General features: G+C 39.8%; 1 protein-coding gene across 3 annotated transcripts; it reads right to left on the bottom strand.

Annotated features, from left to right (window-relative positions):
- On the bottom strand, positions 1-26,311 carry slc8a2a (solute carrier family 8 member 2a). 3 transcript variants are annotated; one of them, XM_055046843.1, is made up of 14 exons: positions 26,126-26,311; positions 10,543-10,954; positions 10,246-10,383; positions 9,760-9,987; positions 8,519-8,797; positions 7,693-8,127; positions 6,664-7,025; positions 5,679-5,782; positions 5,231-5,248; positions 4,396-4,508; positions 4,249-4,272; positions 3,717-3,816; positions 2,898-3,167; positions 1-2,533 (listed from the first exon to the last, which is right to left on the bottom strand). In XM_055046843.1, exons 2-14 carry the CDS (start codon positions 10,888-10,890, stop codon positions 2,157-2,159), a joined length of 2,796 nt encoding a protein of 931 aa, XP_054902818.1. In that variant the 5' UTR covers positions 10,891-10,954; positions 26,126-26,311; the 3' UTR covers positions 1-2,156. The 3 variants fall into 3 exon arrangements, with proteins under 3 accessions (XP_054902818.1, XP_054902820.1, XP_054902819.1); XM_055046845.1 differs by lacking the exon at positions 4,249-4,272; XM_055046844.1 differs by lacking the exon at positions 5,231-5,248.
- Positions 26,312-26,731: the final 420 nt, after the last annotated feature.

Below are 26,731 nucleotides of genomic sequence, written 5' to 3'. Positions count from 1 at the left end.
TTAGTTTTAATCAGTGGGTATGAACAATCGATCAGTGGATATGCATTGACAGTCAGATTTTGCATGTAAAAATCATATTTATCATCATTATTATTCTGCACTTCAACTTAATGGGGCACCATTAATTTTACAATTCTTATTACCAAAAAAGGTAGAATTCATTCACACGTATTGGTTTTTCTTGGTTTCACCCAGCTTCTAAACAATCTGGACATTTTTTCTTCTTGTATAGTTGAGCGAAGGGCGTGTCAAACTGTTAGCGTCAGATGAATGAAATAATTCAGGAATTATATATATGAAACTTAGGGTGTATGTATATATTTGAGCTTGTATTCATATTCATGACCCGTGTGGTTTAAGAAAAATCCACAATCAATTAAAACTTAGGCTCCCAGTCCTTTTTTTATTGTTTCTAATGTTTTTATCGTATTAGTCCACCCTTAAAAAAAAAAGTAGTTCAAATACATACCTTAAAGCTCAATATTTATATGACATGCATGATGAGTGAATGTAAATGTTTTAATTACAATCATAATTAAAAAAAATCCACCCTCTATCACTTCTAGGCTTTTGATGTATAATTGATGCAATGTGTTGCGAATAAATTGACACTGAATTGTCCAGTGTTTTTGGAGTGGAAAGCCAGACTTTAGAGGGTGTATTTTCTTTTGACCATTTCTACAGTTTGTGTTCCCAGCCTGACTGTGACAGGAAATACAGTTGTATGAACCAAGTAGCTTATTAATGGTTGTGAGCAGCTCCATAGTGTCTTGCAGCCTGAGAAAGTAACAAACTTCACGTCTTTTAACTTTACCTTCAGTTTTTCACTTTCTTTAATTTAATTCAGTGAAATACTTGTGTAAATGTATTCTTCAAACCTAAAAAAAAAAAAATCCAGTTTGGAATATGGATCCATTCAGAGTGACAAACTCTTACACACAGTCCATAATGTTGCCATCTGCCTGAAATGAATGTGAGTTTAATGGTTAGTTCAAACCTGATTTTCCTGCGCTGTATCTGTTCTCAGCTATTTTCCCACGGAGTCATTAGGAATGTTCTGAAACACTCCAATGGAGTTTTGCAGCCATCATGGATCAAATAAGACGTAGTCTTTTGGCAAAAGCCTTGGACTTTTAAACAAGCCGTTTCTTTTTGATTGTCGTCAGCTACGAATGTTTCTTTTACATAATCACTGGTTAGAAAAAGTAGACAATCGAGTAGAAAAAGGAGAGGAGGCAATGACAAAAGAAGGAGGGCTTGTATAAGGAAAAGACAAGACGAAACATCTACTTTTCTTGACAAAAACACAGGTTTAGTGGAAATGAAAAAAAATGCTCGTGTGTGAGGACAAAGAAAAACTAAATATATATGTATGCCTTTTGTTCGTATGTCAGGTTTGGTCCTCCACAACTTTGTGCAAACCACATTTACCAGCGTCCTTGGCTTTGTACGTGTAACTTTGAGTCTGGATGTGAATTATCAGCATTATTTTAATGATCAGAAATATTTGTCTGCCTATATCCTTTATGCATAATGAAGCCTGGGCCTAAATTCAAACTGGAAGACTCTTTAGCCCCACCTGCATCATCTAATCGGCGCATCCCGATAATCACCACCTATCATCGCTGGACCAAGCCATGTCGCAGCCAATCACCGTCCATGCCCCAGTTGAAAAGGACGTCCATCCAAGGCGTCTTCCGCTTCGCTGCTGCGCTCAACTCACCTCCACCCCTTCTCCACCTCCATTGTCCTGGCTCTCCAGGCATACTTCATTCACCGACCTCCACCACCAGTGTCGGGTCCCTGGGGATGACTTTCCTATCAGCATCGGGAATCCCCATCCGAGCTCATCGCAATCACAGCTCGATGTCCGTAGCCGGGGCCCGAGCGCCAAAGACTTAATTTATGCATGTCAATAAACTTTTCTAATCGCTTTCTTTCTGTGTCTGAGTCTCTCCAGATTGAAATACAGTTAACTATAATCTAATATATTTAAAAGAAATTACTTTGTATTGTGACAAAGAGTCCTACTGACTAGTCACACGTTGTGTATATGTTTTGAACCATGGCAGCAGGAGTCAAACGTGAGGGTGATGGATTCCTATTGGTAGTGACTGTCACAGTTGTGTGTCTGTAAGTGTGACCTTCTGACTCTCTCAGAATCCTTGTATATGGCAATAGGCCTCCAGGCTGGAGAAGAGGATGTACAGGAACCAGAGACCGAAGAAGAGCAGCGAGGTGAGGACCTTGGGGATCCTCGGACCCCCGAGTTCGCCTCCTATGGACGGCCTCCTGCGTAGCATCAGCACTCCCATGCTGAAGAATGCAAAAATAGTGAAGAGTGTGACCGAGAAGGCCAGGGAGCCAGGGTCGACGCGGAAGACCTTCCCTTTGACTTCCCAGTACACCGCAGCCACGGACCAGGCCAGGCCGATGCCCAGAAACACATTGACTGCGTTGCTTCCCGTCACGTTGCCCACGGATGCGTCTGCATACTGGTCCTGAGTGGCAGCCACTTTACTGGCAAATGTGTCTGAAAGGTTGAAAAACATAGAGAAGTATGACTTAAAATCAGTTAATTTGGTTGTTTTTTTTTTGCTTTTCACGTGGAACACAATAAAGAACAGGCATAAAAGATTGTTCAATGCGATTCTGTTAAAATATTACAATTATTATGCCCGCATAAATCCAGAGTGAAGTGAGCAACATTTCCCTAGAACTGAAGTAGATTGTTCTTTTTGTAGACTTTTCTTCTTATCTTTGTTGATTTGATTGGGGTACTTATTATTTTTGAGCCTCCCTTCTGTAATCGTGGCTCGTCGCCTTTCGACAGAACCTCACTTCAGAAATGCTGAATTATCAGGTTAAGTAACGTTTGCCAGAACGAGTGTGTGTACCAGGAAGTGAAGTCCCCAGCGCCACAAAGACCACAGCCGTCACAGTGTCTCGGAGGCCCACAGTGCAGCCAAAATGCGACGCCAGGTCTCCGATGACGGCGGTCAGGAGGCCGATGACAGAGATGGACACAATGAAGCACGCCCAGCCGTTCCAGTACTCGGTGGGAGGGACAAAAGCAAATAAAATTTTCCAGAAAATGCAGAGTATGTGCATAAAGTAGTCGAAGCAGTTGGGCGTTCGTTGCTCCTGTCCCTCCTCGTTATCATCACCTGTTTAAAAAAGACACAAAGAGACAATAAGATTAACCTTTACTACAACAGAAAATAGTTGTCTGATTACACATTATAGTTATAAATAAGTCATATATAAATATGTAAAAAATGATAAAAACGTATTTCCACTACAACTAAATGCATGAAACATGGACACATCATTTTCAATGTTTACGATGTGAAAGTCAACTAAAAAAAATCAGTCCATCAGAAGGAAAATAAAAATTTGTAAAAGCCAAATTGTATAAGTCAAACTAATCCTGAAACTAACACTATTTTGAAGCTCCTTTTGTTTCAATTGTCCACAATTTTGTCGCATTATAAAAACCTCGTATTTTCTTTTAACGAACATCATTCATTAGGTGCACATTTTCTGTCAGGACACTAAAGTCAAAGAGAATTTCAACACCAGTTAGCAGATGTCCTGGATACAGACAGCACATTTAGTGAGGAAAACAGTGTTCAAATATGCACGGATTTATCTGCTAACTAGAATCGATACACACACAATAACCCAAAACAGTTTAAGTTCAAACTTCCACTGACCTGCACTCACTGTGACTGCTTCAATGAACTGCTCTTTCCACGAGTGAGTCCCAATCACTTCTGCTAGATTTGTGTCTTGGAGGAGATGATCCACGGTGCTCTGGCGCAAGAAATGAAACAGGTTGGGAAATGTGAATCATAACTCACATCGAGGTGAAACAGATGAGTTTCCGATTCATCCTGCCGGGCCTAGTAGTCACATAGTCAACGTGAAAAGCTAAGCAATTTTAATACATCTGCTCCGTTTATGTTCTACAGCTCACACGGCACACAGAAGCAATGACTGCACAGCGTCTTGCAAAAGCAGTAAGTGAGCCTTTCCACATGTTGCCACAGTACTAACATGTAGTTCGATGCACTTCATTTGGATTTTTTGTGACAGAAAGTAGTGTGGTGTTGTGAAGCAAAATAAAACTGATTCGTAGTTTTTGTATACGGAGATTAAATTAAGCTCATGAAATGAATACTTTTGCAAGGCGCTTTAGATAAAAGCAGGAATTCATTCTGGTAACACAAACTGTAGGAACTGTACCTGGTCTATGACTCCATTGGGAGTCTGACGGATATGGAGAGAATCACATTGTTAATGAAGCAAGACATTAAGCTTCACTTAGGAACATGTTCTATATCTATGTAGTTAAATCTACAGGAGAATAATCTTCTTCTATGAGGTGCACACCTTAAAATCACAGGCTTCTTTTATGATGACTTCTAGTCTGCTGTGCTCTCCTAGAATAGGTTTGCCCATCTCAGAAATCCTCCTGGCCTCCTCCTCCTCAGGAGTTGGGTTACCTTTTAGAGGGTACAAATGTTAATCTACTATGTCATTAATAAAACACACATTAAACCTCTTTGTGCGGAAGAGTGAGGAACACAGAAAACAAAAACAGCCCCACATACCTGCACACACACGCGTAACACTGAAAGGCGCCTTTGCAGCGTTAAAGTAGGCTGGATTTCTAGGTTAATGTTGGGACAGGTATTTGGTGTGACAGAATTTTTATTATAAACCTTGCTCTTGATTTTCAGAGGTAGATGAACAGCCTGAGATGGAGGGACTGTTTAGTGGACACAAGCACTTTAAATCTTGGCCACCAACAAGATTTTTTAAATCGAGGTCCTTTAAAAAACGTTCTTGCTGGGACGTCTTTTAAAGGACCAACATTTTCCAGTTTTTTTCATTTTCAAGTGTTCGAGTCAGTGGCTCGATGCAATCTACCGGGTTTCCTTAGGTGGAAACTTTTCAAGCTACTTTAAATAATGAACTGAGATTACTGCGCTGTTTGATAATTAGAAGTAACTGGAATGGATGTGTGATTGAACTGAAACTAATTTTTGTAAAGCACTACATAATTACACAGAACTGAAATGTAACATTGTTGTTGATGCTTGAAGAGCAAAGATTAAACTGCTCCATCTGTGACCATCACAGTTTTACAATATTATAATACTTTTTAACAGCTGCAAAGGCTGCCTTCAACACCCACATCTCAACTTGTCCCTCAAAATCTTACCCTGGTTCAGAAGTAGAGCTATGAAGAGAAACAGACAGTTACTCAATATATATCAGACATTGACATAGAAAACATATATATAAATATATATGTGCTTAATCTTAATTAATAGTTTCAACTTTACTGCTACTCTACAACAAAATGACTATATTTTCCCCTCTAGCAGCCAATAGTGAGGTTACAGAAACAGTCACTCCTGTCATAAAAGCTGCAGCACGTGTTTCACCGAAACAGAGTGATGTTAAGTTACTGGCTCTGACGTGTGCAGACAGCTCCACACGCGCAGAGCTGGGCAGTGATCTCGGTGCTGCGTCAGTCTACTTAAGCTTTTTGTGTAAGAATAAAAACTCGCCTGTCTGAGTCACAGATTTCAAAAACAATTCAAGGCCACAGTTTAGAAAATCACAGGCGACACAGATATGAAAGTGGAACTCGCGTGTCGACTTACCAGAAATTCCTCTCTTCAGCCACTTGGGGTCTTCAAGCGCAACGAAGAAGTTTTCCCGCTTTTCGTATTCCTCCACATTTAAAATACGTATCTGTAATGTCTGTCTAGAAATGTTCAAGGACACAGATATTTCTTTCATTAAAAGGAGAATTAAGTACTCGTGTGAACACGACAGCGGTATGTGTCAGAAACGTAGATAAAAAGAATATGAAAACAGTAAATTTATATGTTCCAAATACTTTCATACTTTCTCTTTAAAAAACATCAACCTATTGATGGACTATGTTACAAAGACGCCCCTTACTATGTGTACAGTTTATCCATGTAAAAACACAGCTTATGCAGCCTAAAAATTTAATGTGAAAAAGATCTGTCAGTTTACATGCGGCGACTGAAGTTTCCCCGAACCAATCAGAGTCAGGATTATCCGTAGGTGTCAAGTCATCGGGTAATTCTGTCTAATAGGACCTCCTACAGTGCAGGCTGATAACCCTGTCTCCTTTCAGAAAGGCTCTAATGTCCCTTTCCTCTGAGCTCAAACCAGTACAGACTTTGAATTGGACACAGAGCATCCAAATGTGCTCAGTCTGTGTGTTATTTCAGACAAACAGTGTTAACAGCCCAGCAACTCTAAATAGTTTGTAAAAGACACGTTGAATCGCCAAATGAATGTGAAAATATGACTTTATTTAAACCTCAACCTCACATCTCAACATTCCTGGTCTGAGGGAATGTGTTGAAGTTGAAACAAAAATGTTTTTCAGAAGGACGCCAAGAAAAGAGGTATGAATACTTCTATAAGTGTCCAGCTGAAAAGGACAGGAATATGTGACTCTTGTTTAAACAAATAAATACGACAGAACTACAGCAGATACCTGGCCGGTTTACCTAAATCCAAACAACCAGTGCCAGGAGGAGGGTCTTAGTGCTATCAATCACAACCTCGTGTGGCGCTGCTCAGCCCTGTCTGCATACTGTGCCTCACCTTGTCTGTTCATTGGTGAATTCCACCTCCCCTGTGGCCTTCTCATAGTCCACTCCAGCCTTGGCACTACCATCCTCAGTGTGGTACGGCACAGCTACTGTGCCCCTGGAGCCCGAGTTCCTCAACACGGTCACCGTCAGCATGCCGGTGCTCTCACTCACTTGCAGCACCTTCTGCTCAAAGGTAAATATTCCAGCATGGTCATCGTCCAGTATAGTGACTGTGGCCAGCAGAGGTTCCACCAGTCTGGCCTTGGGCGGAGAACCGGTCCCTTCACTCCCTCCCTCCTCTAACCTCAGATTTTGAAGACGCACAAAGAAATGTTCATCCTCTTCAAAGATGTCATCATCCAAAATCCCCACCTGCAGGGAAAGCAGTATTGCTCCGTTACTTTTCCCTCTGGATGCAGAATGACGACATCTGTAGGCCGACTGGCTCTGCTTTTAATTTATTTAAGTCACAAAGCAAATAAAGAACCTGTTGCCACTAAAAATAAGATATATGAACCAGCTTTCAGACACAGATATAGGCCCAAACCTTTAAATTGGAATTTCTTTTAAATATTTACTTATTTGAAACTCGAGTATGTAACTTTTATAAAACATTTTTTACATATTTGTGGAAAATGTCATTATGTTTTCACAGTATGGTATTAGACAGATAATCTGTGGAGCGATCGCCGCTCATTGTTTCGCAGGACGTCTTTCTGATGAACACCCAGTAATCAGAGTGCCAACATCAACAAAATTCGGATTTGAGTCAAGCTTTACTTCCTGTTTGTGAAAATTAAAAAATGCATGCTTGCATATTTACAAAATTAATATTTTATTTTTATTGCTCTTTCTATATAATTCCATCCAAAATGGGAGCAAAGTGAAATCAAGATCTACTGTCTTTATTGCATGCACAAACTTGGCAAATAAAGCAGATTCTGATTACTCTAAGACTATGAATAATGGTTTTAAAAACTTTCAGTGGAAAAGCGGGAAATACAAAAATAACTTAACAGCCTTTAAGAGATCTTTTTACCTTGATCTCTTTTCGGGTTTCCCCTGGTTTGAATGTGAGAGTCCCCTCGTTAAACTCATAGTCTGATCCAGCGTTAGCAGATCCATTTTCTGTACGGTAGTCCACATAGAAGGTGTTTTGGCCTGTTCCTCCATCGAGGACCACCCACAGGGTCACAGAGCCACAGTTCTCTGTGCATTGGTACTGGACGCTCTCAAAACAGATGTGTGAGCATGTGGCCTTGTCTGCATCCTGTCCCGCCGCACGCCGTTTCTGATCTGCTGCGTGCTTCTTTAAGATGTTTCCAGCACCGATCATCCTCCGTGTTGCTTGGACACGATAAAAGGCACGGCTCTTCTTCTGGTGGACCAGGGCAGAGTAGTTGGCCATCTCGATCAGCTGGTCCAGGTCTTTATCAGGATGCTTCTCCTTCAGATCTTTCAAGATGCGGACGACCTGTCCAAGGGAGGAAACAGGTTGAAACAGAAGAGATCTGGGAGCTTCCTGAGTCAAACAGAAAGAGTTTAATAACTGTACTTGAAGTTCTACAATTACCTTCTAGATAATGTTACCACCCACATGGTTGTATAAGAGCAACTTGAGAAGATTTACAGCGCTGTGCTAAACTATGTTGATTTTTTAAATGTTTTTAGTGGGCTTATGCTTTCAGATCATCAAGCTAACTTTGATGGCAGACATATGCCTCTCATATTTTATATATCAATACCTTGTCTTTTAAAATTTTCCCATGGCTCTAGCTACAATAAACACAGCAAACTAGCATTTACTGAGACGTAACACCATCCCAGTTTCAATCTCGCCTCTTTCCGTGATCCACACGTCTTACCTCATCTTTGTTCTGGTCCAGCTCACTGCCTGTCTGCACAGACACCGTCACACTAGAGGAGTTTCCAGGGCCTGGATTGCCGTCTGGCAGCTTTCCTTCCATGATACCATCGATGCCTTTGCTGGAATCGTCCCCCTCCATTTCCACTACAATCCCATGCCTCTTGTTGGTGCGGTATCTTTTATGCATGTATTTGTAAAAGAGCAGGCGGCGGTCGGCGATCCAAGCCAACATCACACAGACGGGAAAATACAGCAGAGTGACTACAGCTTCCCAAACCTGCAGACACAGACAAGATGACCATAAGGTTATCTATACTGTAAATGCATTGTACTTATTCCTTACACTTAATGTTTTACGTAATAGCTGGGGATCTACAGCTGTTACGTAACATCTTAATAAACTTACGTAAGCCACCTCAGCAACTTTCTCACTACCTATGGCAAGAAAATTGCTGAGATGGCAAAGGTGAGTATTTACAAAGAAAAATTTAACTCAACTCCTGTGATAAGTACAATTATTTAATTTGTCCACATAATGACATTTTGTGTGTAAGTTAGTGGTCGTTGCTCACATTTACAATTGCCCGTTATGACCTGAATACGTTTTTAGTGTTTTAAGCAGAGATTTTAAATTATACATATTCTCACATCAAACGACCGTGGATCTCTTCTACTGTTATTTATTTTCAATATTCTTTCGAATGATATCCAGCTTTAATCTGGTTTATTTTATCTTTTACTTGTTTTCATAGATAATTTTTTTGTGTATAAGATGTACAAAAAATGCACTTTGACAACCAAACGAAATATGTTAGCTCCTGGTGTATTATACTGATTTGAAAACAGGAAGATACTGTTACTGATTATTGTTGGTCACTCAAAAAAGAAAACAGGCGATCCAACTTAAAAACAATCTGTTAATTTGTTAGAAGAAATCAAATTAGGTGTATATATTAAGTTTATTAAGATGTTATCTTAAACAAACAAAATTTAAATAAACTTAATTCAATTACATTGAACTACATCTCCAACGTCGGGATGCTCCCTGAAAAGAACTCATCAAAGCCAGTGTAATCAGATGTACAAAAATATTACTTTGTCAAATCAGACAGTTTTAGTTTCAGAGAGTGAAATGTCTGTATTGGATATTTGGAGGCTGAGTTTGAGAAGTAGAGCTATTTAGTCGTGGCTGCCGAATCTGGGTTGCAGTTGAGGATAACGGGTAGAACGGAGACCTACCTCAACAATCCCTGGGGAGATGACGGCCAGAATGAGGTAGAGCCAAATGTATGCAAAGATGCTCCAGAAAGCTGTGATAAAAAACACTCGCAGGTGTTTGATCTTGCGAGACTGTCCATCTGGAATTACTGACACACACAGACCAATTATCACAAGCATGTTAAAGGCCGCACTGCCGACTATGGTGCCTGGACCGAGCTCCCCAGCATTGAAGTTGTGTCCACACACCTGTACAAGGGTAACAAGAACACAACATTGAACTTTTCTGAACCTTTGCAATTGGTGCAAATATGTTTTAATGTTTTACAATGAATTTCAGAAAGCAGGTTGTCCAGTTTACCCATAAGAGTAAACTGTTTTCATCCAATTTGTACACATATTTGTTTAAATAACTAGAGAAATAACATTTTTTACTCTTTTTAATGTAGACTTCACTTTCACAGGCAGCAGCGTTTGCTCGTGTTTATAGTAGATGGAAGAGAGTACCTCAATAACTGAGAGCAGGATCTCTGGTGCGGAGGAGCCCAGGGCCATGAGTGTCAGGTTGGACACGGTTTCATTCCAGACCCGCACGGTTTTCACCGTGGTTTCCCCATCAGGTTTGGTAATGGTCACTTCCTTCTCCTGATTTGGGAATTTCAGGATATGATATTTACATGAAACACAGAGAAATCTGGTGATTCATAGACACAATCACAGAGCACAAATTGGACGCTGTGAATAATGAGTCTGAGTCTTAGGCTGACTTTAACAGGTTCTAAATATTGAAGAGAATGATGATACCTGAGATGTAATGACTTCTATGGATGCCATGAAGCGGTCAGCAATGACGGATACTCCAAGGAATATGTACATGAGAGACAGGAAGTACACAATCGCCCTCCCTGCTTGTTCCCCAACCGGAGGGTTGAGAGGCTCCCAGACTGGCAGCAGAATGCCGGGTTTACACATCACGACACCTGCACAAGTCTTCTTTTCAGACTCTGTGGAGTTGTCAGAGGACTGAGATTGTTCAGGCGCAGACGCTCGCTCCAGGACTTGAGGCCTGATGGAAATGCAGGGGTGGCACAGGAAGAGGAGGAAGAAGAAGACAAGGAAGAGTGGCCCGTGGTGAAAGGAAAGGAGCCCCATCGTATCCCTGAGTCAGATGGCACCTGGGGGTCAGAGGTCACTGGCGGGGGAAGCTGGGTTGGTCCTAGAGAAACAGAGACATGACAAAAGAGCTCAACAGTTTATCAACACAACTGAAGACTGAATAAACTTTAAAGTTTAATGAAATGTGAGATTCATTTCTATAAAGTGTAGGAACATGTCATCTATGTTGTACTTATTCAGCTTAACCGTCTGACCAGGTAAAATGTAAGGACTGGACAAGTGGATAATTTTTTCTTTGTCATCAAATATTTTATCAAATCTGATTGTGATTAAATTTAACCTAGTTTTATCCTGCTAAGTTCACATCCTGTTAACTAGTGGGAGGTAGAGCTGGACTGGTTGGTGATTAAACAGGCAGAGAGACTAATTCTGCAAAAACATCCATTATATCTGTTTGAGACTCAAATGAAAGGTGTCAGAAGAAGCTATCAAAAGACACACTCATGTTGATTCACTGTAGTCAGAGAGGAAAACTGAGGTTAACCAGGTTAGGAACCTGCTGCAAAAGAAATAAGGGCACAAACGTATCACTTACAACAATCAGAAAACATTATGCAGCATTTCAAGCACATATTTTTAGACTAATAAGTTTATATTATGAGTGCACCAATTGCAGTTTTCTGGCCGTTTACCAATCTTTAAGAAAACTGACTTACCGATTCTAGTTTTGGCTCATACCAAATTTTTTTTGTCGAGTTGCTGAGATGGAAAAGGTGAGGTGTCTATTGTTAACTGCAAACATGACCTGGCGGGTAGGTCTGTCAGTCAAACCGCGATAGAGGACAGTGGTTGATGTTTAGACCTTTGCTGACACAGATAAATCGGTGGATGATATCACCATTCTCCCAAAATTAAAGAAATCTGGGCCAATTTATTGTTGCATTCCTACTTTATATTTGTGTCTTTGACATTTCCAGTTCATCAGTGGGCTATGAACAATTTCTCTGGCTGAAAAAAAACAATAAAAAAGAGAGAGAGAGACGCCTGCCAGGTATGTTTGGGAGGAGAGAAAGAAAAAAAAAAAGAAATGTTTGCAGCTCTCACTATTGCTGGTTCAGCAATAGTGAGAGCTGAACCACTGGCCTGGCCAACAATCTCCACAACGCTATTTCAAGATGTGTATTTCCTTTCAATGCCTTCCCCCACTACCACAGTAACAGTCACATTTTCCTGTTGTGACTCGGTCTTAGATATTTTACTCTGTAAAATATCCCCTCTGTTGTCTGCCATTGAATTGTGCTGTTGAAGACCAAGTTTGTGTCTAGTTTTTATACATTACCATTGAAAAGCCAGAGGTTGTCTGTGTATTTATTAGGTACACTGATGGTGACTATAAGGTCTGTTAAATGTGTCATAGAAAAATGCAGTGCAGCATGCATCAGAAAGTCAGAGGAAACTCAGAACATGAAAGCAGGTCTGAAACCACAGTGCGATACATTTAAACACAATCCATTTTCTTTGGCTTCATTTGAATTTAACTACAGTTTTTTCACACCTCAACCATTAGATACAACATATGTGTACAGTAAATATTTTTACAAAGACTAAATGTTTTTAAAGGGTCAGCCCAGAGTAACTACTTAAAGATTCATTGGATTCATAAAGAGGAAGCCATTATACCAAAAAGACACATTTATCTACACAAACGTCACTCAGGGTACTTATGAACAATAAGTAGCTTCAGAAAAAACATGGTGAAGACTCAGATCCACATATAAGAGGGGCCCTTTACATTGTTTTCAACAGAAAATACAAAATTGAAGCTTGTGACAGTAAAGATGAACATTAGTGATTTATGACTTATGAGGGCACATCTGTTGTATAGATGACAGAAATACTTGGCCTTAAATGGTAAATGGACTGAACTTATATAGCGCTTTTCCAGTCATTTTGACCACTCAAAGCACTTTACACTAGAGCCACATTCACCCATTCGCACACACATTCATACACCGATACGCAGACCGGTAGGCAATTTGGGGTTAAGTGCCTTGCCCAGAGGCACATCGACATGTGGCAGGAGGAAGCTGGAATCGAACCTACAACCTTCCGATTGCAAGACGACAACTCTGCCACACAACACAGTAACTGACTCATCGTTGATTAACTTGGAAAGGTTCTGAAAAACTAGTAAAGAAGAACAAATAAAGAGGACTTTTCAAAAGTCCAAACTCTCCCTTTATCCCATTTTGTCTCTGTATACTCACAAACATCTTTGTATTTTACTGTCATTGTAAATAGTAATTGGCAGTACTATAATTGTGTTGTACTTTATCAAGTCCAGAGGACTCCCGAGCTCTTCACACTACATTCACACGCTTTTTGTAGCCACAGCTGCACCTGGAGAAATCTGACAGAAGTGACGTTGCCATGCACCTGCGCCACTAAGCCCTCTGACCACCGTCAAGGCGAGTGAAGTGTCTTGCTCAAGGGCACAACGACACAGTCAGATGAAGCAGGGGCTCGAACCGACAACAGGATGAACTTCTTCCACCATCGCCCAAAGGTAACAGATCAACATGCGTAGCAGAGGTTTAAAGTGAAAGGAAGTGGTTTTGAACATTACCAGATACACCTCAATCATAATGCTACCTTTTGCGAAGTTCCAGAAAAAACAAAACAAGCAAAAGAATTCAGTAAACATGTCAAGGTTCTTCTACAAGTCTGGTTCATCATGGTAAGAGATTCTCTTTATCAACCATAAACCCAGATCTGTAGCAACACAGGCTGAAAAGCTTTGGCACTAATTGGTATTCCATGTGGACAAATACTCAACAACCAGATTAGTTTGAAAAAAGTCAAAGTTTTAAAATCAGTTTTACAAAGCCCTGATCTCAGCCCAATAGGAAAATTATGGGTGGAGACAAAAGGTGTGTGTCAGCAAGCTAACTACAGACATGGCACAGTCACACCAGGTCTGCCAGCAGAATGGGACAAAATTGTAACAAACTAGTGTGAGAAGTGTGTGGAAGTATATATTTAATGTAAATTACAGAGTTTAACAGGTAGTTCAGCTGAAGAGACACACACCAGGCTCGTCTATTCACTTCCAGCCATTCACCTGAACAATCATGGCTGACAACAAAAGTTTATGATGCAAATTTTAAACTTCATTACATCATAAATACAGAGAAAATGTATCACGATAAATGATACATTTACTGGGCATTTATTATAGCTTTGGACACCACAAAACTTGCTTGTGTCCAAAGCTGTTGCTTAGTGATTGATGCATAACAATGACAGCTGAGACAGAGTCAGTGAAAAGATAGACTTATTGCACCTGATATCATCATTGCACTACTTACTAGAATTGGCATTGTTATTTCCTAATGTTGTGCAGTCTTATTATGCTCAAGGTGACATAATTCACCTTGAGAAAAAAATTGCGAATGAATACATTGTTTTTTACTCTGTAAACAAATGTGTGAAGGGAATGGCAGAAGCATTCTTTAAACACATAAAACATGCTGAATGGTTCAAATATTACGCTAAGCACAATCAGACTGAACACTATAGAGCAAGGCTGGCAGACCCTGGAAATGTTACCTAAACACCACGCCTGAAAGATTACAGAGTTTTGCTGCAGAGCTGCAGTCTTTATTCCACTGGACCAAAGTGTGCATTGAAACAGATACTTAGGTTTTGCATCTTTGATGCAGCTTGAGCTCAGCTAGCTCATTATAGAGTTGTGATTCAGAAACACAGCCCAGAGGGCCTGCTGCATCGCATTTCACTTTCCAAGGTCTGCTATGGTTACCACGGCCTCAGGCAGAGGGCCACTTTACACCTGCTGTAAGTGTAGTGGGTTGGGTCGCTCCCCAATAAAATCCAATAAATGTTACGCCTTCAAAACAATACAACTCATAACCTCAGAGAGGAATACAGTTATAACAGTTTAAAAAAGCAGATGATATTGAAACAATCAACATGTTTTGGTTTTTTTTTTCAGTTTAGTGAAAAACCAGAAACAAATTTTAAAGGGGAAGTTTTATATATTTTTCATAGTACATATGTAAAGCATAACCTGTGTTAACTGCAGTTGCTATAAAAATGCAATATACATCAAATTTTAAAACATTTGACTTGGTAATTTAACACTTTGATTATTGGGCCTCTCTTTAAAAACTCCTGCTCTTTCTGAAATTCTGCCTTCAGGACGTTATCACAACATGGCTCCTCCATTAGCCCTTTGACAATGTTTACGGTAGTGTTGCACTAAGAAGTGACTCACATGATTAGCTCAACAGATATGCAGTTCCATCAGGTCTTTGCTAATTGCTGCTGACTAGTCTGAAGGAGCTGAGTGAAGGAGTGAGGGAGAGAGGCACTTAATAATGTGGAAAATCAGAACCTTGGAAACTGCAGGTCTGAGGCGGCGATCGGCTCACCCAGGCATTTTGCACAGCTGAATGGCTCCCATGGAGATTCAGTGATTTCTCTAAATGCATGAAGGAATCAAGGCAACATGCATTATAACATGATGTAAAACTTATAAAAGCTGATTTTATATAAAACTGCCCTTTAAACACTTTTGTAATCAAATAAAACCTGAACAAAGGAGAATCTATTCTCCACATGCTTAAACGTGTCGATCTTCACCATCAGAATGCTATTCTCAAACTCCACAGATGATCTTGGTATTTTATTAGACCAAAAAACAGATTTGTTTTGATAGATGACACCAGATTGCTCCTCAGAAATGACCGGCAGCAATCAGTAGAGCTACGACGGAGAACAAGTGCGTGCTGATAAGATCTGGTACTGGAAGGGTTGGATGCATTATTGATAGATGCATCCATCTAAATACAGCAGGATATCTGTTCCTTTTGTGTCACGTACAAGTACCACGGTACATTTTTAGATGGTGGCTTTAACAGTTAGTTATTACAGGAACGCTCATCAGTTGACTGTTTTTATAAATTATTTGAGACTGCTGCTGCCTCATCTGAACACATCAAAGACAAATCAAATATTCTTCTTTTGTTGTCATAAAGATGGATGTTTTTCACAAAGTTGAATACTGCTAGTTTCTACATATAAATCTATATAGAAACAATAAAACCTAGCCAATGTAAATACCAATAAGTAAACAATTAAGGAGTTACACTCACTCTCTGCTTACAAGTGTTTCATGCCTGGGAGGCAGGGGTCGCTGGACGGTGATAGCTGTTTGGTCCACTTTTCCTCTTCATGCACAGAGAACAGAGAGCTCATCTCCCCTTACTGCCTCTGTCACAGCCACTGTCTGTCAGCACCAGTGATAAGTGATTGCCTGGTTTATCTTACACTGATAGGAGTTCCAGCAGAAAGGAGTTAGCACCTTTCATAGTTTAATATAAAAGGTGCAGGAGGGGTTCCATCCCATGTTCAGATCACTCAGCTGTAAATGTGAGATAAATCATTCAGGTAATCAATAACAGCAGCTGTATGTAGTTTGACTCCCAGGAAGAATGGTGGGCAAACTCAACATCTTCAGTACACCGGATTAATGTCCTTTTGTGGCTGTGTGTTTGACCGTAAATGCAGGCGGTGACATGTGACATAGATCAACTTGCAGCGTCAAGCTGCTCTACTTATAACATCAATGGGTCAGCCATTACAGTCAGACCTGTAAAATATTGGCAAGAATAAAATGACACATCTTCCAGAAAAATGGAGTGAAATATATTTTAGAACTTATTGCAATTTGCTTTTATTTTCATAAATACTGATAATATTCTTTGTTTAGATATCTAAATAAACTTCCAGCAACGTACTGAGAACATGCCACATGCTGGTAAACAAGAACAAACTGTATTCGATGAACGACTTGAATTCTACTGTACGTTGTTTAACTTCGTTCACCTTTTCAGGGTGTCATCTGTTCTCACATGTAATCCTATGCCATTCCACGTATCCATTTCAAAGCATGTCAATCAAAGCCTGTGTCAGCACACTGATTGTAAGGTAACACACAATCGCATGCTTCTGAACAACTAAAACAGTCCCAATATTTGAATCATCAATTTCAATACTGCGAATATTCCTGTTGTGCTGCTGCTAAAGCGCTGAGCAATCAGGGCCATTATAAATGTGCTCATCAGATATTGTGAAGATGGGTCTCTGTGAATCAGGACTTTTTTAATTCTAAGTTCTGTTGGGTTCTATTCAGAGGTATCTGAGAAATTGGCAGGTAATCAAAAGCAGATGATTTTTGGCTTAACTTGCCCCGTTTGGGAAACAAATGGTCTGAAAATGGAAAATCTGTTCTTCTGACCAGTAAACGCACCACAGAGTAAGAGCTAAAAGGTTATCCTGACAACACTCTTCAGAGTGGAAGCTGTAAGAAGCTACAGGGTTTCCACAGCGGTGCATTTTCTGTTCACTCAGACAACTAATAGAGCTAGCACTGAGTGCTAACTCTACTACACAGAGCCAGCACTCAGTGTGGTGCTGACCACTGAATGCACCCTACCAGTGATACCAGTGCCTCATTTGTGATAACCATAAATTTAATTCTATTTACACTTAGGTTCTAGATAGAATTAAATCTATCCAGTTATAATGGCAGTTGGAAGTATTTTGTTGCTGCTACTGCAAAACTGTGATAATGCAGCAAGCTTTTTTTTGTAGCAAAGATGAAGTCTCTTATAAGAGCAAAGCTATCTACAGGTTGTAATCCATTGCTTCTCCTAAAAGGCTGGGGATTTATGTCTTTGTTCCTCTTGTATTCAAAGACGAAGAGGCAGTTATAATTTAAGAATAAAGGTGTAAGGCTTTATATGCACTTTGAACTCAAATACCAATGATTTATCAGGAAGAAATGTATCATTCTAAGTCTGGTGGGCAGAGTATATTTAAAAATCTTAGAACTGCACAAGATTGTCAGTAGTCTGAGAGTAATTGATGAACCTAAAATGTTTAAAATGGCTGAAATGTTTTTGTTTTTTTTGTTTGACGTTCTTGTGAAGAGTCATCCGAATATATGTAGTTAAAATACTTCAGCCTTAATTCACGTTGGGAGGAAATTGGTCCAATCAAGCCAAATTGCTAAAACACCTCAATTACAGGAACAACCTCTGATCGGTTTACAGCCAAATCTAGGCTATTAGACTGTCTCAGTGTCCCATTTTCTTTCTGTTCACCACTGAAGCAAAGAAAGGAAAAGGATCCGTCCCTTTAATAAATAACTCAGGGCTCTGGCTTGCTTCTGTTGGTCCGTCAATGAACCAGATGAATCAGAGTGTAAGATAATCCATCTGGCCACACAGGCAGACATACAGATAGAGTGTGACTAAGCCAAATCAGTAACAAGGCATTAAATCTATCTACTGGACCTTTTGTTGGGTGTTCTGCATATTCTGGGTGTTCTGCATATTCTGAAATCTCAATTTTACTTTGCCTCATCTCAAAGGCTGTATGAACTACCCTCCCCACAATCTGTATGACCGGCTAGTAGCTAGAACTTGGAATATTTCTTGGAAGACTTCCTGGAGTGTGAAGACAATCATAAGATTGCAATGGCTGTAGTATTTTCCTGTCCAAGAAACACTTTATTGCCCCTTCACCATGCTCATTTATCAGCAACACCTGATAAGTTTCCCACATAAACCTAGATCACATCATACCTTCTCAGACCATATCAGAATGGAGCTACATGCTAAAAAGAAACCATGCAAACACAATGCTAATGACTCTATCCAGTTCTTAATGACCAAGCCATACACTGACACATGAAAGCCATCCTTTATGGACACAAATGTCAGTGCTATCGCTCTTCACCCAGAACCCAGAAACACAGGGATAAGACAGATTAGGTGCTCATCCAAACTGAGGGTAGGAATCAAATTAATAGATTTGATGACATTGATGATCCATCATAAAAAATGGACAGAGTATGTCACAACTGCAAATGGGCACATGACATGGACTCAAAAAATATGGTCTTCATGGAACAATGGCAAGTGGAAAACCACAGCCACCTACCACACGATGCAGGCACAACCACAGTGTCAATACATGTTGGTTACAGCATCATGCCTTAAGGGTGCTTTTCTTCTGCAGAAAGGGAAGAAAAGGGTGCAGAGACAGCAGAGAAAAGAAGAAGAAAGAAGAATGTCATTGTTAAGAGACAGACGGGAATGCCTTAGACTGTATAGGTTAGATAAAAAATGAGGAAGAAGGTATTCTGGTCAAATGAGACCTACTTTTGCCAGAAAAAGTAGGCCAGAAAAAGTAGGTATATACTGCCGCTCATATACTGTCTGAGCGGCAGTATATACCGCTCAGACATATACTGAGCGGCAAACCTCCAACGCAATATGTGCAGGCACATTGTGATTATATGGTTACAGCATGTAAGGGTACTTTTCTTCTGCAGGGACAAATAAACTGTTTTAGCGTTAATGGGATAATAGATTTAGCTAAATAGAGCACTTCGAAAGAAAACATGTTGCAAGCCACAAATCCTAATCCTGTGGCAGAGGTTAACGTTCCCTAAAACAGCTAGTGCATCAATAAAATTGTTTAGTTCAGGGCGGTGATGTGTTAGAATGGTCTAATAAAATTTTAGACATAAAGAAAATATGTGGGAAGACTTGAAAACTGATGTTCAAAATGCACTCTATGAAATCTGATAAACCTCCAACTTAAGTTGGGGACCAATAGGCATCCTTGAAATGACTGGTTCGATGCCTGGAGAACGGTAGACTATAAACAAAGGTGTTAAATCCCGTCGCTGACATGAACACAAAAGCTATAAATGTCTGGGCACGGTGAGAGTACATCTATTAAATTGACTATAGATAAACAAAAAGCAGGAGTATTGACATTTGTGCATTTTGTGTATTTGTGAGCTTGCCTCTTTATTATTACACAGAATATAATTTCAGATTTTTGTATAACTTTTCTTCATGTTAACTTGGTGTTAGAAAAATGTATATAAGTTATCTCACTTTTTAGCTGTAACAACAGCAAAACCTGCAGAACATGTTATTTCCTCTTTTTTAAGTATTTGACCTTTCTGAGTATCTGAACTCTACATGAACCCCACACAGCATGTTCTTTCCTGTCTAGCATAGTTAACCACATCCTTATCTGTTGGAACATTTCTATTCCCATTTTTATACGCTTAAGTGTGAAGATCTGTTTGCAAAACTAGTCTCGACCGGGTTATCCCCCCCACCCTTTAGCGGTCGAGACATCATGTAGTAGGGCTTTCCTGTTTTAATAAAAAGCCTGGCGAGCAGAAGCTGCTTCAGAGTGAGTTGGGTGATTGTAACTGAAGCAGTCTCTGAGCACTCTCCTTGCAAGAAAAAATAACAATTGCCTGTGTCTGTTTTTGCAGATAAAGCAAAGGTGATAGGGGTTTAAACCTATCACTTGGAAAGTGAGCTCTTATTATTACGAGATAATTTTCTAAACTACAGAAAAGTAACTGTTAGAGCAGCTCAAATGTGAAAAATTGGACTGATGTTGATATGCGATAGTAATACTGCTGTTATGTTAGATTTACCAATATTTTATCTTTTTTATCCGAATACTGAATTAACTGTAAGATTAATCCATACTCGATCACTAAAATATTCGTTTACAACAACCCTAGTTATAATGTTGCCTTGCTAACTCTAACTCTGACTTGATGTGAGTTCATGTGAAAAGTCTGGCTGACGTCTAAGAAATGCAGAGATAGGTTTAAGATATACGTTAAGAAAAAAACTTATATTTGAATTCCATTCCAGATATGAATGGAATAATGTTAAATGGAAATATTGGTGTGGAAAAACATTGTTAAATAGGCTTTATTTTTAGCCTGAAGTTGTGTTTTTTTTTTCTTGGTTTATGTTTTAGAATAAAAAAGAGGTTATATAAAGTAGACTAAAGTCTGTTAAAATGTTATCTCACCGAGTAGTTTCCATCGCATTAAATTTTCCAGAGCAACCTCTGCAAATGTTTAAGCAGGTTAAACATGTTACAGGGAGGCCTTCTTGCTGCTCACAGCATGCAGGGCTGATGGATACAATGTGCCTAAAATCTATAAGACCAACCAAGCAAAATCTTACAAAATGGTGATATTTCAAAGAATAGACCCAGTGTGCTAACATTTATTGAAGAGAAACACAATCTGCATAAGCAGAGTAACTGTTATCTATGTGATTTCAGCTTCCTTGAACCCATAAATACTAAGCAGGAATCAGTGTGTTCACAAGTCCTCATTTCTACAGGGCTTTGGCATGTTCTTTATTTTATTCCTAAGTTTTGTGAAGTAATAGTTTTCCCCTGTCAGGACTGGCTGTCATGACTCTGGCTGCATGGCTCTGCACTAAACCCAATGCTGCAATCAGACCATGGTTATCCATCTCTCAGAGCGCCTAACAATGAATTAACAACAGCAGCTCAATCAGTACCACAGAACAGCTAATTGCTTTCCTACATGTCAGTGCACTGCCTCTGTTTCCACTGAATCAAAATCACCATCAATCTGCACAGCAGCAGTGCAGGCCTGGCTGAGCACAAGGCTTAGCTTACAGTGCAGTATGAACACTGTTGCAATGTTCAGTGCCTTAGGTATGCTGATCTGTTTTCAGTGGCCAGGTTCCTAATTTATCCTGCCGACAACAACGTAAATGTACTCAGTGACTGACTCGCACAAGAAACAGCGCAAACAGTCTCAAAGATGCACAGTGTGACTGCAGCTCTCTGTGCAGCACTGACAGTAGTTGAAACAGGCCTGGATGCCAAACTAGCTCATCAAACTCGCTGGAGTCCTTTAGGATTGTGAGGAATGAAGGAATTTGTTATAAGAAAAGATATTAGACACCCTCAATTATAAAATCTCAACCGTCCACAGTACATCTGGGAAGAAGAAGTTTCATGTTTTGACAATGTGTCCTACAGCTGCTTAAAAATAATAAAGATCAGCGTGGAGTCGAAAGAGAAAATGAGTACAACAGTTCAAGAGGAAATTGTGGAAATAAAAGAGGAAAGATAACATTGGGAGTTTGGCAGTATTTTGGATCTTTTAAACAAAAAAAACAAATGAATATTTATCTATATAGTATGGAAGTCCTGCTTGATCATAAGCGTGATCCTCTGGTGGCTTGATAACCTTCACAGCCACTACAGGTTGTTCCACATCTCTCTTATGGAATATCCTGTTCACTCGAGGACTGAGCGCTTTGGCTGAAAATACGATGCTTATTTTCCAGCCATGTTGCCCAGCCCTAACCTTTTTATCAATAACTAACTCATGCTTACTTCAGAGGGCATGAGTAGGGCATGAATAAGCATTCAGTATATTTGCAGTACCATGTTGGAATGTCTCATTCACCACCTGAACAACCAGTGTTTTGGAAAGAGAGGGTGTACTTGGATTATTATGCCATTGCCACTAGATAACTTGAAAACGGTCTCAAAACAACAATGTTATTGGCACAATTTATTGCCCAGCAGAATTAGTTATTGTGACAGGCCTACTAATACCGTGTGCATGAAGAGGAAAAAGAGGCCGTCTCGATGCCATTGGTGGGTGACTTTGACAATGACACAGGTTGAATTAGAGGCGAAACTGATATATATATGCGTTACGATGTCCAACCTACTTAGACTGATGCTGCATAAAACCTGGATGGAGATCGTTCAGATGTGGGGGTGACACATTCAGCTGTTTACAGCTGAGATCGAGGCGTTTCATTTCTGCCTCAAAGCTTTTGGTGAACCTGAGAACATCGCCAAGAACTTCAGAACATGAAACTTCGCAGATTCAAAAGTGTTTTCACATTAGGCAGAAGTTGATTTTGTTTATATTTTATAACAGAAAGGCGACACAGGAAGTAGCAGACACGTAAATGGCATATCAAATCAATTAAAGAGACAGTTGTTGGAGTCTTCAGTGGCAGGAAGTAAGATTTTAGCAGGTTTCTATTGCGTTACTCATTTAATTCTGATGAAAAAGGGTTCCTTTGGTCTCACTAAGTGATCCCCAACTCTTGCTTCAGCAGTTGCAGAAAACGTAGTTTTCCCGAGGCTTCTCCACTTAAACCTCAGTGCTGAAGGAGGCTGCTTGGGGTCAGAGGTGAGGCTCTCGGAGAGGGGTCGGGAGACGAGCGGCTGACAGCCAGCAGACAGCAGCTCCGCAGGTTTCCATTACCTGAGTCACTCTGCTCAGCCACCAGTGGCCCTGTCACCTTAGAAGGAGCAGCGTTCTCAACTTCACCATGAACCCAGACAGGGACACCTGTTATGCAATATTCAGTGTACTGCTCGAAACGTCAACATCAGTGAGAATATGCAAAGTGACGATATCATAAGAACAAACACCATTCAGACATAAGCAATAATAAGCAATAATAAGCAATAATTCTCCCACGTGACCATCAGCATGCAGTTGCCTTGGAAACAGCACCAGCCACCACAGATTTTCTCACATCACAACAGCAAAGTGTGGCGTATTTTATGGAGATGTTATGCCAGAGACCAACACAAAGCAGATATGTAAAGTCAAAGGAAAACGAGAAATTTTTAGATGGTTTTGAGTCTGAACGGTGCCATGAATTTGCATGCAGTCCCCTGAGTCAAAAGTTATAAGAACCTTAACGGTCAAACAAATCTCTTTTGTGTATCTAGAGATAAAACTCCTTACCCATTGGTTTTTGGATTAATACCTCAAATCTGAATGGAGATTTTGGTCAGACTGGATTGAAAGTCTAAATAACAATTTACTTGTCCCAAATTCTCCGTTAGATTTTTGGACTTTGACGAAGCCACTAATGAATAAATATGGTTTGATATAATACACTGATTGGATCTCTGGCGACAACAACGTAAATGTAGGTTATAGTCCTGCTGTGAGGCAAACCTCTGCCCTGTCTCCAGGCAGCCTGAAGAAGCTGTTTTTTTCCATGATTTTTCTGTTTTCAACTTCACTCATCCTCCCATCAGTTCTAACCAAAATTGGTCCCACAGCACCATGACACCACTAACTTGTTTCCATGTAAACTTCTCCACAACTTCCCCCCTGACCTATCTGCTATGTTCCTTGGTGTTTATGCTGTTGTTTGTGCTTTCAGAGATTAAATCGCACACCAGGTAGCTTTTTGTACTAAATAGGTGATTTCTCAAGACAATTTGGTCTCGATTTCAATCAGGGATGCCATTGTGGAAGAGGGTTAAAAAAACACTTTGTTTCATTTCTGTGTAAAAATTTTGTCACCCACATGCTGCTTTCTTTTGACTTTGCGATGACCTGTGACATAAAATGCTACTGAAATATATTGAGGTTTGAGTTTCAAATACAAGAAAAAAAAAACCTTAAGTTATAAAAGTCACTAAATATTACCCAGCTTAAATACAGGTTTTTATTTCTGGTGTTTATTGACTGTATGTCATGCCCCAGGGGAAAAAAGGAAGAGTAACAACCATATAAAATTACCTGTTCAGTCCATCAATGCCTCAATCTTATCCAATGTAGCATCAACGAAATGTTAACAAAATGCGCGGCGATAATAAACCTGGAATTCAGTGACAACAAAATAGACCCTCACTGTTCTCTCCAACCCACCAAAGAGGGGACTTGACAAAACATTACAGCAAAGTTTTTACTAACCCAAGCTGTGCAACGTTAACTATCCTAAATCACAAAAAATTTAAAATCTCAAGATAGATCACAGTTACAGGAAGGAATATTCAGAGTACTGGATATGTTCTCATGTTCTTGGCTATTGTCTTGGCTAGAAAGGCAATCCCATTGGCTGGGGATAAAGGAGAGCCATCTGTAGGTCCTAACTTCCTGAAATTAAGCAGATGAAAGGACGGAGAGTCGGATCATCTGTACAGTTTTACAGATTCACTGTACAGGAAATGTGAGAGAAACGTGAGGTGTAATTTGGCTCATTGTTCCATGAACAGCGGTGTTTATACGATGCAGAAGCCTGCATGTACTTACACTGCAAACACTTCTGGAATGACATTCTCTTACCATTGACGAAAACAAAATTTTATATTTAAATGTAATAAGATATTTAAAAAAAGTAATAATAAAACGACCTTTTGCGTTTTGTACAGTGCAAACTGTTTTAATAGCTACACCTCATAACTTTGTCATCAAGAAAGAGTAAGCAAAGATTCAAAACAGTGATATCTTCATCTGGTGGATTTTCAAAATAATAATAATATCATAAAAAAGGTATTTCAAATATTCTTTCAGCAACAAATTACACAAAACTATTATGCTCTATGCAGAAAAAAAATCTGAATACAATTTACAAGGGGAATAAAACTACATAACAAGTGCAAATTTTAAAGAAATCCTTATTTTAAAATTAATTCAAATAAAAGAGTCTGCCTAATCAGTTGTAATGCAACAGCAAGGATTGGGGTGGTATCTGAGGCCAACAGCACCTTTTCCATCAGTAACTCTCATGTCGATGGGCATTTATATGGCTGATAAAGGTTAGCATTTTTTTAAATAAAATCCAATTTATCCTTTGAATGAGAGCTTTTTTTTTTTGGCTTCCAAAGAATCGTAGAAACATTTGATGAACTTGAGATCAAAATCTAAAAGTAGATCCTTTAGCTTTCTTAAAACGGTTTGATTTCAGAAATATTTATTACATTTTTAATATGAATAATTCTAAAGTTTAGAAACATCTTTGACCTGATCCTGCTTGAAAACATCAAGTCGAGTTAAATTGCTTATTTTCTTCTTCTCTAAAATAAAATATGTTTTAAAGGGCGTGTCAGACCGAAAGAATAAGTCACTTTTGGAAAGTATGAACAATGACAGTGATGCAAAGTTTAAGACAGGCCAAAAGAACCACTTATATCACTTTGATGAAACGCTCTTTAGGTCACAGCTCCCCTGGGAACAATCTGAGGGAGAACAGGTGGAACTAGATGTTTTAGATTATGAACTAGAAACGATCAACTCCAGTAAATATTCATGATGACGGTGAAGAATTTGATGCTCCACAGATGACAGCTCCAAGCTAGTTGAATGGGAATCCAACATTTTAAGCAACTGGTTTGTTTGTCCGTTTTGTTCCAGCAAAATAAATAAAAAAATAAAGAAAACAAAAACATTATTTGCAACAGTGATTTTCCATTGTGGAAACCAGCTAATTTTCTCAATAACGCCCTGAGAAGCAGCTTGTTTTGTTTTTTTCAGACCGGCTGACCAAACAGTCTCTGCTCGGCAGCCGTTACTCCAGCCTCCGTCCTCCTCGGCTCTTACCTTCAGCTTCGCGGCGTGTCTCCACCAAAAGCTGCCATGACCGGCGGAGGTTCTCAGAAATGTCACCCGGTTGAGCTGTCCCCCATCTGAGACGCGCCTGAACTCACACGGCGAGTTTTCGGGCTCCCGCTCATCGTCGTTGACTGACAGTGTGCTGGAGATGCTGCGAGACGCGCGCGCGGGGCAGATGTCGTGCTGCCTTCAGGGTCCGCTCGTGAGGTTTTGACAAGTGGCGAATATCCGCGCCTCTACTTGAAAATAACACCAGCGTGACTACTTTCTGTCATTATTAATACAAACCAACGTATTTAACCAACTGGACCGCTTTTCTTTTAGCAGCAACGTCACATATAAATGGCTGTACAGACGGTCTAAAAGTCGCCGTTGGTGCACGTGAAGGCAGCACGAGCCCACAACAGTTCTCATCTGCACCGTTTGCTCGTCTTTGTGTTGAACAGACTGCCTCCTGTGGTCGCAGTACTTTGACTTTAGATATCTTTACTCCACTTAGTCAAAGTTAAAATATGGTTTCACATGCAATATATGTAAAGCTGAAATTAGTTTTAAGTCACTCATGTGATTCAAAGGCAGAACAATAACTTTTAA

The sequence above is a fragment of the Poeciliopsis prolifica genome, unplaced genomic scaffold (genome assembly GCF_027474105.1).
Source record: "Poeciliopsis prolifica strain line A6 unplaced genomic scaffold, Auburn_PproV2 SCAFFOLD024, whole genome shotgun sequence".
Taxonomy (NCBI): Eukaryota; Metazoa; Chordata; class Actinopteri; order Cyprinodontiformes; family Poeciliidae; genus Poeciliopsis; species Poeciliopsis prolifica.
The sequence above is the reverse complement of the archived record's forward strand: the minus strand, read 5'-3'. Positions and strand labels throughout refer to the sequence as shown.